The sequence below is a fragment of the Raphanus sativus genome, chromosome 9, assembly GCF_000801105.2.
Source record: "Raphanus sativus cultivar WK10039 chromosome 9, ASM80110v3, whole genome shotgun sequence".
Classification (NCBI taxonomy): domain Eukaryota; kingdom Viridiplantae; phylum Streptophyta; class Magnoliopsida; order Brassicales; family Brassicaceae; genus Raphanus; species Raphanus sativus.
In genome coordinates, this window is record NC_079519.1 from 32,354,634 (window position 1) to 32,368,013 (window position 13,380).

The 13,380-nt window shown below is 32.2% G+C and overlaps 1 protein-coding gene and 1 pseudogene across 7 annotated transcripts; both read right to left on the bottom strand.

The window, feature by feature from the left end:
- Positions 1–2,839: 2,839 nt before the first annotated feature.
- Positions 2,840–5,708, bottom strand: LOC108824374 (probable serine/threonine-protein kinase PBL9). 6 transcript variants are annotated; one of them, XM_056993441.1, is made up of 8 exons: positions 5,580–5,708; positions 4,576–4,789; positions 4,299–4,504; positions 4,092–4,220; positions 3,939–4,005; positions 3,676–3,868; positions 3,470–3,602; positions 2,840–3,387 (listed from the first exon to the last, which is right to left on the bottom strand). In XM_056993441.1, exons 2-8 carry the CDS (start codon positions 4,778–4,780, stop codon positions 3,124–3,126), a joined length of 1,197 nt encoding a protein of 398 aa, XP_056849421.1. In that variant the 5' UTR covers positions 4,781–4,789; positions 5,580–5,708; the 3' UTR covers positions 2,840–3,123. The 6 variants fall into 6 exon arrangements, with proteins under 6 accessions (XP_056849421.1, XP_056849420.1, XP_056849422.1 ...); XM_056993440.1 differs by lacking the exon at positions 5,580–5,708 and adding an exon at positions 5,340–5,484; XM_056993442.1 differs by lacking the exon at positions 5,580–5,708 and adding an exon at positions 5,265–5,282.
- A 4,373-nt stretch (positions 5,709–10,081) lies between these two features.
- Positions 10,082–13,163, bottom strand: LOC108823918 (glyceraldehyde-3-phosphate dehydrogenase GAPA1, chloroplastic-like; annotated as a pseudogene). Its single transcript, XR_008938871.1, has 5 exons — positions 13,110–13,163; positions 12,927–13,034; positions 12,482–12,786; positions 12,145–12,389; positions 10,082–10,786 (listed from the first exon to the last, which is right to left on the bottom strand). The product of XR_008938871.1 is annotated as a glyceraldehyde-3-phosphate dehydrogenase GAPA1, chloroplastic-like (transcript).
- Between the last annotated feature and the right edge of the window lie 217 nt (positions 13,164–13,380).

The window sequence follows — 13,380 nt, forward strand, 5'->3', positions numbered from 1 at the left end:
ACTCTTTTCCAAATTGGATTGAGAATGCAATATATGCCACGGCATTTAATTAAGAACCTGTATGAACCGGTTACATTTGGTTATTGATTAATCCCATATGTTTATTTGATAAATATTTTTAATTTAAATGATATTTCAAAATTTGTAATGTCATAATTGAATATATTTATTTTAATGATGATTTATGAGTTATTACCATATTTTAAAAAAGTCCAAAAATATAAATCAAAAATAAATGTAATATATGAGTTATTACTATATTTTAAAAAGTTTACCAAAAATATAGTAATTTTTGGTTATATTAATCTATACGACATGTAAATCAAAAATATAAATCAAAAATAAATTAACATTAAATATAATTGTCCATGTTATATTAATCTATACGACATGTCATCAATTTTAGTAGTCATGTCATATTATTTTTGTGAGAATCCCCTAGACATTATTTGCGAAGTGATTTGCCACATGTCTTCTTTACAATCGTTTTCACAAAAAAAATTATGACGTGGCTATTAAGATTGATGACATGTCATATGGTTAAATATGACATGGACAATTACATTTAATGCTGATATATATTTTTGGAAATCTTTTTAAAATATGGCAATAACTCATATATTACATTTAATATTGATTTATATTTTTGGTAAACTTTGTAGAATATTGTAATAACTCATAAATCATCACTAAAATTAATATATTCAAATATGACATTTTGAATTTCGAAATATAATATAATTTTACTTTTATAATCATAAAATTTTTATTATATAAATTTTCTAAATTTTCTGAATTTTAAAAAAAATTCGTAATATCATTAGTTTTTTTAGATATATACAAATTATATAAATATTATTTAGTTTTAATTTTTGATAACTATACAATTTTATATGATTTTTAGTAATTTTGTACAATTTTATTTAATACATTTAACCAAATGAAATAAATATAATTTTTTATCTAAGATTTTAACTTTATATATATATATATATACTATATATTCTTAAATATAATTTAAAATAAAAAAATATTTTCTCTTAATTTTATGGTTAATTAATGATAGTTATATTAATTATCGGTCAAAAATAATAAAATATATAATATTAATAAATTACATTTTAAAATATAAAATTTAACTTTTAAAAAATTCATCACTACACATGGTGCAGAAAAACACCTAGATTAATAATTGTGACATGGCTACTAAAATTGATGACATGTCTTATAGATTAATATGACATAGACAATTGTATTTGATGTTAATTTATATTTTTGGTAAACTTTTTAAAATATGGTAATAACTCATATATTACATTTATTGTCGATTTATATTTTTGGATTTTTTAAAATATGCTAATAACTCATAAATCATCATTAAAATAAATATATTCAATTATGGCATTTCAAATTTCGAAATATCATTTAAATTAAAAATATTTCAAAAATATATACATATTTTTAGAAAATTTATAAAAATTAATCATAAAATCAAATTAAATCGTAAAATCATTAGTTTCTTATATATATCTACAGATTTTATAAATATTGTTTAATTTTAATCTTTAACAATTATGCAATTTTACATATTTATTTAAATATTTAATTAAAATAAATAGATAGAAAATATACAAGATTATACTTTTAAGTATATACATGCACATTCTTAAATATAATTCAAAATAAATAAAATTATTTTTATCTTAATTTTAATGTTCAGTTAAATCAAATTTATATTAAAATATTGATAAGAAAAAGAAAATTTATAATATTAATAAAAATTAAATATAATTTATATTTATCTATTTTAAAATATTTTAAAATTCTTTTACTGCACATTGCGCAGGAAAACACCTAGTGATTGTAGAGAAGACATGTGGTAAAATCAATTCTCAAATATAGTTTGAGGAGTAATCGAATCCAGTTTTCAAGATTTGAGGACTAATTTTGTATCTCTATTATTTGATCTGAGAGTTCAAGATTTCTTTCTACTTTTCAATATAAGAGATTTCTTACCTATCTTCCTGACTGTTTGGTGTATTTATTTTGGACAAAAAAGTTATTTTGAATGGCTCCTATACACCCTTATCAAAAGTGTAAATACATGCATGCGAGTAGTTTGAATTAACAGTAATGTTTTTTTTGTTCCTTCGTGAGGTCAATATCTAGAAGATAGATAAACGAGACCCACCATCATTTACGTTTTCACCAATCCACAGAAGAAAGTCTTTATCACTACAGATCTTTCCTCCCGACACAAAATCAGACCCAAACATGATTTTTGATCCGTTCAAAGACTGTCTTCAAAGTTCTGTGTGCCCACAAAGGTTTTATCAAAACTAGGGACATTGATTACTAGAAAACAGAGCATTGAGTCAAATTTTGCAATAAGTCACTGAGAACATAATAATCTATTAGAGACAAGAAAAAACAGAGTTGCTTGACAAATCTTCACTACCAATTTGGAACTGGAATCGTCTGATCAAATTTGCTGGACCAACTTGATTGTTTTGTCTCTTTGGCTATAAATGGCTATAACACATAGGTAGGTTGAATGAAAGCTAAGGTCAAAATTTTCCAAAAATTGCTACCTAAAAGTACTCAGTTTTTTTGGTCCAAACATAAAAAGTAGTGGTGGGGTTCTTGAAAAAGGAGAGTTATCATCTTTCTGCTAGTTCAACTGTTAACCAATGGGATTATTTTGATCAAGACCAGCTTGGTTGGATCGAAACTATATAACATTTTATGAACACATTAAACTCTAATTTTGCTGGTCCAAACTCTATATATACTGAAACAGACAACGTCAATTTCTGCTTGTAACAACAACAACAAAAAATCACACAAAAATTCCACTCTTTGCTTCCTTTATATTATCAATAAATAATGTTTTTACAAAGTTATATTTTCTGCACTCACTGTCAAAAAATAATTTGCTGAAAATAACATTCAAAGGAAGTAAAAATGGAAAATAAAAAACAAACAAACGAATAATAATAATAGTTCAGCTGTTGTTTGTACAACACCAGCTGATCAATCTTCAATCTTCTTAAGATCTCTGATTAGTTTTGTCTCAGAGAACTTATATATAAATATAAATGTAAAGATGATTCTAGTTTTTCATCAATTTGATGATTTAAAAAGCTGACTTCCAAGAGTAACAGTTGGAGTACCTTCACCCATTACTGTTGTTAAGCTCACTTCTTTGTCCAATATTCTCTCCAATTCTGTCACAACATAACTCATTGTTGGTCTCTTCTCACTTGAAACATTAAGACATCTCAGTGTCAATGTAATAACCTCCTCCACTCCTTCTGCTGTGTATGTACCACCTAGTCTCTCATCGATCATTGCTGGTATATCCGTGTAATCCCTTATGTTTTGCATCTGCACAATCAGTAAAATCACGCCATGTGCATACAAGTCAGATTCAAAATACACTACATTTGTTGTGGTAGTGATTACATACCCATTCGACTAGAGTTTGCGTTGAGCTTGAAGGGGATGGCTCTGATGCTTCTCTTCCACTTACTAACTCCAAGAGAAACACCCCAAAAGCATAGACATCACTCTTCTCCGAAAATCTTCCGAACTCTTGAACCCTGTATCAATGCGAAAGCCTGAGGAACTTGGATTACAAAATGTGATCCAAAAAAGGTTAATAAATTAGATTACTCTGGAGAGAGGAAAATGTGGTCTGCATCAAGGCGAGACGATGTACCAGCAACAACAACATCATCTCTTCCCAAGAAGTTACGGACTCCAGCATCCGCAACTCTAGCAATGAAATTCTCATCCACAAGAACATTAGCTGTTTTGAAGTCCTTGTGTATCAACCTAGGACTCAGTGAGTGAAGATGTGCCAAGCCTAAATATACAAAAAAAAAAGGATCAAGACACAAAAGAACTCATTTGATTCAATGAAGCAAGGCATTTACCTTTAGCTGCTCCTATAGATATTGCAAGCCTGTTTCTGAACTCTAGTCTATTTCCCGGTACTTTACCACCCAATCAAAGAAAAGATCCAAATGATAGATTATATTGTCTACTAATTATCAAACTGATTAGTAACCTAAAAGGACAAGAGAGTTACCGTACAGGTGACTGGAAACACTTCCATTAGGAACATACTCGTAGACAAGAAACTGCGTGTTGTTTTCTTGGCAATAACCCAAAAGAGTGACAAGATTACGATGATTGATAGAGGATAGATAACGAACCTGGAACCAAAAAAAAAAAAATACATTGTAAGCTTCTTCAAAACACTTTGTTCTAAAAGTTCATAACCAAACACTGACCTCGTTGACGAACTCTTGTGATGGCAAGCCGGGACGTTTCTTGATGGCTACAAGAACACCGTCTTGAAGCAAACCTTTGTGAACATCGCCGAATTTGCCTGTACCGATAAGGCTTTTGTTGGTGAAACTCTTGGTGGCCTGAGCAAGTTCCTCCATTTTAAAACTTCTTGCTTCTCTCATCGACAAGTCTATTGCAACACTTCTTCCTTCAGATCAATTAAGAAAGTCAAGAGAGAGAGAAATTGGTTTTGGTGTGATGTGATGTGATGTGATGTACCTTGAGTTGATGGATCAGAAGAGTCTGTACTCTCAGAGGTTCTTGATGCATTCTTGCGACGAAAGATGCAAAACCATAGGAGGAAAAACAAGAGAGCAATCAATGCAAGAGCTCCAACAGCACCTCCAATGGCTGCTGCAGGAGGAACGGCTGACATTTGTAAACAAAATAGCTTCTCAGCGATGCTCCAAACTTTGTCTACCATGCGTTAAACCTGTACAAATAAAAAAGACAATTATAAAGAAAGAGGAGGAAGACGAAGAAGACAAGACAAGGAAAAGCAAACAAAGCCTGTGTGATACATATTATGAATCAATCAATCAATCAATCAAACATGCAGTAAAAAAATAATATTGAAAAACATTGACAGATCTTTACTTCATCGGCGATTGCATATCACAAGCAAAATCAAGAATCTTAAGAAGATATATTTGGTTTTTTGAAAATGTTAAAAAGGGGAGAGTTCAAGAAGAAGAGGAGGTTTGAAACATCAAATCTATCTCCGCCTCAGTTTCTAGAACTCGAAGGTGAATAAGAAAGCAAGTCTTGTGTCGGAACGCAGACAAGGCCGACAGAAAGTGACATCGCGAAGACAACAAGTCTCTCTCTCTCTCTCTTAAGACTGAACCAACAACAACAATCAAAAGAATTTACTAGTACTGTTTTATTTTAGTGACTTTCAAACTGACATTAGTATACAGTAGTTTTTACTCTTCTCTGACAAGGCAACAACTAAACCCATCGTAGATGAATAGAAAGAGAACCTCTGAAGACAAGAGAAGCAAGTGTGTCACCACTACACGTTTTCAAGAACCTTTGAAAGAAAGAAGGATAATAAAATATGCTTCTACAAGTTTATATACTCAAACATAATACTACTTTCCTAAACTATGATATTAATTACAGTCAATTACTTAAAGGAATTCTAAAAAAAATATCACTAACACAATCAAGATGATTAATGTCCATGATCAACGTGATTGGTATCATTTGTAAGATCTTACATAATGATCCGTGTAAGTCAGTTTCAGCCGCCGCAAATGTGAAAGAGACGACACACTTACACCACCCTGTCTCTTATTTTGTTTACTCCTCAAATCTCTCTGTTTTTTTCAAAAAAAATCTTTCCTTTTTCACATATTTCTTTAAAAGTTTTTTCTTGTTCACATTAATTAATAAGCAACCAATGAGAGATAAAAATTATTGTTATCCATAGAATTATTGATTTTTCTATTAATAGATGTAATTGGTTCACACTGTTTGTCCTTCACAAAAATAATTCGAATCACTGTTTGTCCTTCACAAAGAAAAAGATTATGTGTTTCGTGTTGATATATTCTGTATTAAATTATCATTTAATATTAAATAGATTTACAGTATGTACAGCTAAGTTTTTTTTGGACAAAAGAAGTCAGTCGCCGCATACAAAACCTCTCTCTTCGATACCGCTCCGACTTCTCTCTAAGAAACAGACGCGATCTTGTATTCTCCGGCCGACGGGTGGCTCCCTTAGCCACCGTCGGTCCGGTTCTCTCTGTTCCTTCTTGCTTTGTGTTTTTTTCTCTTTTATTTGCGGTTTTTTTTCTTCCGGCGGCGCACCTTTTCCTTCGGTGGTCGGCCGACTTTGACTCCGGCATTGTACTGTTAAGTTATAGGTAAACGTCCGGCTTTAGACGGCGGTGTACGGTTTCCGCGTTCTTGGTAGCGGTTCTGGGTTTTGGTTGTCGGTTTTTCCGATTGGTGACTTGTGCATGCGAAGGCTTCGTTTCAGGAGGAGATCCGGACTGTTGCGGTGATGCTCTCTGGTGGAGGAAGCCAAGTGGTGGATGATGGTGACTTCGGTAGCCTTGGTGAGATCTCGGGATTGTCCCTGATAAAGCTCTCCGAAGAAAATCGGCTAGGCGAAGGTCTTTGGATGGGGTATTTGCAGTCTCCGGTGAGTCCCGGCGAAACATCTGTTTGTTTTCGTCTTCTTCGGCGAGGACTTGGAAGTTGAGCCACGGCGAGGTGGCTGGTTGATGCGGTGGTGACGTTAAAGGACGCGTGTTCCCACGATGGTGCGGATGCCAACACGTGTTTTCCTTGATAAAACCTGGACACGTGGGCCGTGTGATGGCTATAGGTGTCGGGTTTATGTTATTGAGCTTTGTCCCATGTTTTATCTGTAGTCCTTCTGTCTTGGGCTTTTATATGTAATGTAGTGTTTGGGCTTTGGCCTGTTATAATAAAAATATTTTAGATGGCAAAAAAAAGAAAAAAAAGTTTTTTTTGGACAAAGGGCTTGTATGTACAGCTAATATTAACATTTTATTGATAAAAACGATCATATGCGGTTATGAAATCATGTTTTATAAAACCGAGGTTAGATCGTTTTAAAATCAAAGACATTATGCTATTCTACATATCTGAGTTTAATCAAACTTTTTTGCTTAATAATTTCACCAGTTCTATTATAATTATTCTGCATAATTAAAAAAATATTGTATTAAATTTTAGAGTGTTACTAACTAAAACTTGAACACAACAACTATAATAGAAAACACAATTTCTTTTATATGTTTTAAAAGTATGAACTACTGGTGTTTTAACTGGTACTATTGCCTCAAAATAGTACTGATTAGAAAGCAAATTAAGGAACTAATGTTGTTATTAATGACAAATAGGATATCCAGCGAACAAACATTCATAAAATGTTCTTAACAAAATTAAAAAAAAATCAACAAACTCTCTTTTTAACGAAAAAAATAAATAAATAATTGGGAGTAGGACCACATTCTATATCGACAGAGTAAAAAGGTGAGTCAAAAAGGACACAGAAGGCCAGAAGCCAGCTGTATAGACATTTGCGTCTACTCTTCTATAGGTATTCGTTTGTTATTAACGCTAACGTTTCAACTCACATTTCCCACGATTTCCGTTTCGCGCTTATCTATGTATCCCCTTAGTATTAATAGAGAAGCAATTAAAAAGAACAACCTTTAAAAACCTTTAAAGAATAGAATTATTACTACGTTGTCATTTTGCATAGGTGTCTTCCTCACAATTCATCTTAACCTTCCTATGCATTAATCCTTAAATTACTAGATTATTTACATCAGTTGCCATTGGTATGTCACAAATTTACATCATGATTTTTCATTATATTTTGACTAACAAAATTGAATTTTGTTCTTGATGACCTAAACTATTCGGTTTCTTCTTGACATTTTAAATGCATTTACGTCCACCAAATTAATGATTGACCGTGTAGAGACAAATAGCAAACTATTTCTATAATTACGACCATGACTTATTCAAAATGTAAATGTTAATGTGTCTCGCTCTCTCTCTTACTTTTAGATTGTTAAAAAATTTACAATACGAAAATCTCCTTATTATTAATCAAGACTAGATTTATTACATCAACTGCCATTGGTACTACTAATATTTAGTGCATTGTATTTTATATCATTTATCATAAGAATTGAATTTTAATATAGCGTATGTTATACCTTTTACGTAGATTGACATATTAGAAGTATCTGCATATACAAAAAATCAGTATGATAGCTATAGGAAAATGGAAAAATATCTCTGATATATTAACATGTTATATGCTACAGAATTTTATATGTATCTTTTTATATTTATGCTTCGGTGTATATAAATTCAGTAAGGTATTAGGGATCCTCTTCTCTCTAAACTATAAGTTCTAAAATGTAATTTTTTTCCACGAAAACGATCTTATTGTATATCCCTCAAATAGGAGTTTAGACAACTTACATGAATATAACAAATTCGTTAGTATCATAACTATAGCTAAAAATTATATTTTTTTGTCCTTACATAAACATGTTTCTAAAAGGTTATCGATCCTTAGTTGTCAAATTTTTGAACCAGAATGTGAATGAATTTTGTTACACATAATAGATATAAACGTGTAAATCTGGCTTATCCTATATATTAACAGATATATAATATTGTATATATTAATATTAACATTATATTGTATATTGTATATAAATTTATTGATATTGATTTAAATATTTGAAGGCTATTGTTCTTGCAGAACCCTTTCCCAGTTTTGTGACGACATACAATTTGATTCGAAAATTGTATGATTGATTCAAAAATATTATTTGGGGTTCATATGAGTTAATGTAATTTTTAAACTGTTTTCTATAAATTGTTTTTATCATTAAAGACTATTAGTCAATATTTCTGATTCCTAATATTAAGCTGCCATGATAAGTGCCGCAATTATGATTGATTGTAGCGTTTTCTTTAAAACAAGATTGATTGTAGCTTTTTGTTTCTTAATCCACGTTATTTTTTTTGTATTCAGACTTAGATATTAAATCACGCAAAACTTGATTCACAAGTTTAATCTTTAAAACATTTAATAATTAGTCCAAGATTGACGCTAATTAACACTATTCACGCAAAGTAATTTCGTATTCAAAAGAAAAAGCAAATATGACATAAACTGATTTAGTAGTCAATCACATTATAAAATGATTTCGTATTCCCTTAAATTATATATGAAATTTTTTTTGTTTAAGCAACTGCTTTACTAGATATACACATATGTAGGAGGAGACCCATATATCACTCAGCTTTTATCGTTTTCATATACTTTATTTTTCAAAATGACCAGACTTTATTTCGTTTCTTAAAAAATTGTCTAAACATTTTTCTAAAAAAAAAATTCCAATTTTTTTAATCATATTACCGGCTTCATATATTTAAGTGACCCATTTTGAAAAAAATTGATAGATTCGTTTATACTTAAATGAACCCAAATCTATACTAATATAATTTTATATAATCTTGTCCTGGTGTCCACCTACAATTTGTCTACAAAAGATATGATATTATATTTTCTAATTCGTAATGTATGTTTTTGCGTTATCTTTTTTATTCTTACGTTACTTTACGTCTGCATACAATACATATTGATAAATATGTTATTTTAATAATGATATATTAAATTTATCCCGTATCTACTTATAGATTTTATTGTATATAAATTAAAAATATGCTGTCCTTTTGTTAAAAAAAATTGTGTTTTTTTATTTTTTGTTCAAAAAAATTTTAAACATAATGTACATTTATTTAATCATATGCTAGTTAGTAGTTACACATTAATCTGCATTTTTTTTTCTGTCAACAGTAATCTGCGTTTAAATGTCTGTTTTGACTTATTTTATTGAATTTTTCTTTGTCGCTCTCTCTCTCTCTTTACTGTTTATAAAATTTGAACTGATTTTTTTGGAAAGAGACCAATGATTGAAGCGGCGGTCGTGGTCCTCATGAATGAATAATACAAATTGGAACTGATTGAAAAAGATGTGCCTGGACAATAAATAAAACATATAGTCTGCACCAATCACTTTTTTTTTAAATATGCGTTTAAATCAATCTTATTCACGATATGCGGGCTTGATAGCCAATTATTCAGTCGTTTTTAGTAAACAAAGAGAGCTCAGAGACAATCCTCTCTCAGGTACATTCTCCTCTTATCATATGGCTTTAGGATTGATTCCATTAAATAAAAACAAAATCATTACACGATTGTGCGCACAATGTAGTACATTACATATCTATGTATTATTATTACAAATCCACAACTCAGGGCTACAGTTATACAGTCTCGAATCAGAATTTTTAAAAAGGAGAAAGAAATGGAAAAGTTGAGACGAGTTTTGATTTCAAAAGCTACATACATATCACTTCCAGTTGTTGGCAACAATGTCAGCCAAATCAACAACTCTCTGTGAGTAACCCCACTCATTATCATACCAAGCAATCACCTTAACCATATCATCTCCCATCACCATAGTGAGTGAAGAATCAATGGTCGATGACACATCTGAGCATCTGAAATCAACAGACACAAGCGGCTCATCGCAGACTTCTAGGATGCCATTAAGCTCTTTCTCTGCAGAATCTCTGAAAGCAGCGTTGACTTCCTCAGCGAAAGTCTTCTTGGAGACCTGCACAACGAGGTCAACCACTGACACGTTTGGTGTTGGTACACGGAGAGCTATTCCGTTGAGTTTCCCTTTGAGGTTAGGGAGCACGAGAGCCACGGCTTTAGCTGCTCCTGTAGATGTTGGAACAATGTTTAATGCAGCTGCTCTTGCTCTCCTTAGGTCACGGTGACTCGCGTCTAGTAACCTCTGGTCACCGGTGTATGAGTGAGTAGTTGTCATTGTACCCTTTATGATACCTACATTGTCACAACATACATTAAACACCGTTTCATCTAGTGCTGGGCACATTTATCCAAGAACCGAACCAAAAAATGATATTTGGTTCGAGTAGGGATTCTATGAATTATTAGTGGATTCTATATCTCTAAAACTGAAAAAATCAAAATCGAATCAGTACCAAAACAATCCGAATTTTTATAATATAGTTTATATATTTATAATTATTAACTATATTTAATTTTAAGATAATTAAATATTTTAAGTATTAGTTATAAACCAAATTATCAAAAAACTGAATTACACGAATATTTTTGTCCGATATATTTAAAAATTCATTGAAACCAAATTGGACTTGAAATTATCTCAGATATTAGTCGGTTACTTTATTATCCAAATTGGACCAAGACCGAAATAATTAAACTAAAACCAAACCGAATTTTATAAATATTCGGACGGATCATATCTTTTAGAACAAAAAAGAACTTGAAATAAACCAAACGGGTACCCGAAATACTCATATGCCTAGGCGTGGGCATTCGGGGTCCCAATCGGGTTTCGGTTTTATCCAATCGGGTTTTGGTTTTTCGGGTTTATCAAAATCAGCCTCATTCAGATTATTTAAAAGTTCGGTTCGGGACCGGTTCGGATTCTATCGGGTTCGGGTCGGGGTTAGTAAATCTTCAAAGAACCGGTATAACCCAATATACTTTCGGGTTTGGATCTCAATCGGTTCTTCGGTTTAAAAAAATCTGATTTATACCTACTTTGTAACCAAAACATATGTAAAATTGGTTTGTTTTGGTTTTGAATACATAATTTGTACCTTTTTGTAACCAAAACATAAATAAAATCGATTTAAAAATAAGAAAGGAACATAAACCATGATCATTCAAAATCAAACGAAAGGGAAATTATAAAACGAAAACTACGACCTCATGAAATGAGAAACATTTTTTACTGAAAACAAAATCTAAATCTAAATCTAAATATTTCAAAATTCTACAGCCACCTTTAATCATCAATTTTCATGTATTAGAACCACCAACTTTTATGTAATAGATAAATATTTCAGATGTTCAATATATTTTAATGTATTTTGAATACATATTATGAATTGAGATTATATTTGGTATAGATCTTTTTGGGATTTTGAATGTTTCGGGTTCTATCGGATATCCATTTAGATTCGGGTTCGGTTCGGATAATACCCATAACCCGAAATACCAAAAAACAAGATCCATTCGGTATTTATGTCGGGTTCGGATCGGTTCAAATTCATTTTTATCGGATCGGATTCGGTTTATTTGCCCTGCCCTACATATGCCTAGTTCATTGATCCGAAATGACAAAGAAAGGAAGCAGAACTGTTACATACCGAACTTTTGGTCAAGAATTTTGACAAAGGGGGCAAGACAGTTAGTAGTGCATGATGCATTGCTAATGATCGGTTCATCAGGATTGTAAGCATCTGCATTGACACCAACAACGTAAGTTGGGATGTCTCCTTTCCCCGGAGCAGTAATAATAACCTTCTTAGCTCCAGCTTCAATGTGTTTCCCTGCACCTTCTCTATCCACAAACACTCCTGTTCCTTCAATGACAATGTCGATTCCTAGCTCCCTATAAAAAACCATCAACCACCAAGTGTCAAAGACATTCAGATAAAAGACTGATCAAGTTTCAGACACAGAACTATATATGTTTTGACTTACTTCTAGGGGAGAAGAGAAGGGTTTCGGTTAGACACAACCTGGATGATCTTTCCATCAACAGAGAGAGCAGCGTCTCCAGAAGGTTTCACATCAGCGTCAAAGATTCCGAGAGTAGAATCGTATTTGAGGAGATGTGAAGCCTGCTTGACACCACCAGTGTCGTTAATGGCAATGATATCAAGAGGAGAGTCCTTGCGTCCATGCCAGCATCTCAAGAAGTTCCTCCCTATCCGACCGAATCCATTGATGGCTACCGTAAGTTTAGCCTCGGTCACACCTTTCCTGTATCCACCACTGCTTCCTATCTGTGGCATTGACACACATAACGCAGCCGTGAAACAGATACAAACGTACATTTGCTTATTCTTGGGACAAACATGTGATCTAGTTGATGATCAGTTACAAATGGTGGATGAATGAGACAGCTCTTTTATAGAGTACTTACTGCAGAAGTCTGGAAAGTGATGGCAGAGACAAACTCATCAGAAGAAAGTTTCTTGCCGAGGGGAAGAGAAGCAGAGGAGCTTCTCAATCCCGAGAACTCAGTGAAACCCTGAAGACCATAAACACACTTAACTTGTGAAGAGACAGTAAGAGAAGCAATAAGAAGAAGAAGAAGAGAGGCTACCTTGTGGAGAGATGGTTTGGGCACCGTGAAAGTAGTCGAAGCCGTGGTGACCAGAGAGGATCAAAGTTAAGGTTGTAGCAGTAGATGCCAGAGAGAAGTGTTGAATCAGAGATGTTGTATATATATATAGTAAAGTGGAAATGATGAGGTGGAGAGGCAAAGAAGATTAGATTCTAGATAGCTTTCTTACTCATTTGTATGGTTGTGGTTATCACTCTCTCTTGTAATCTTCACGTTTCTATGATCGATCACACATTCACAAGTCTCCTCT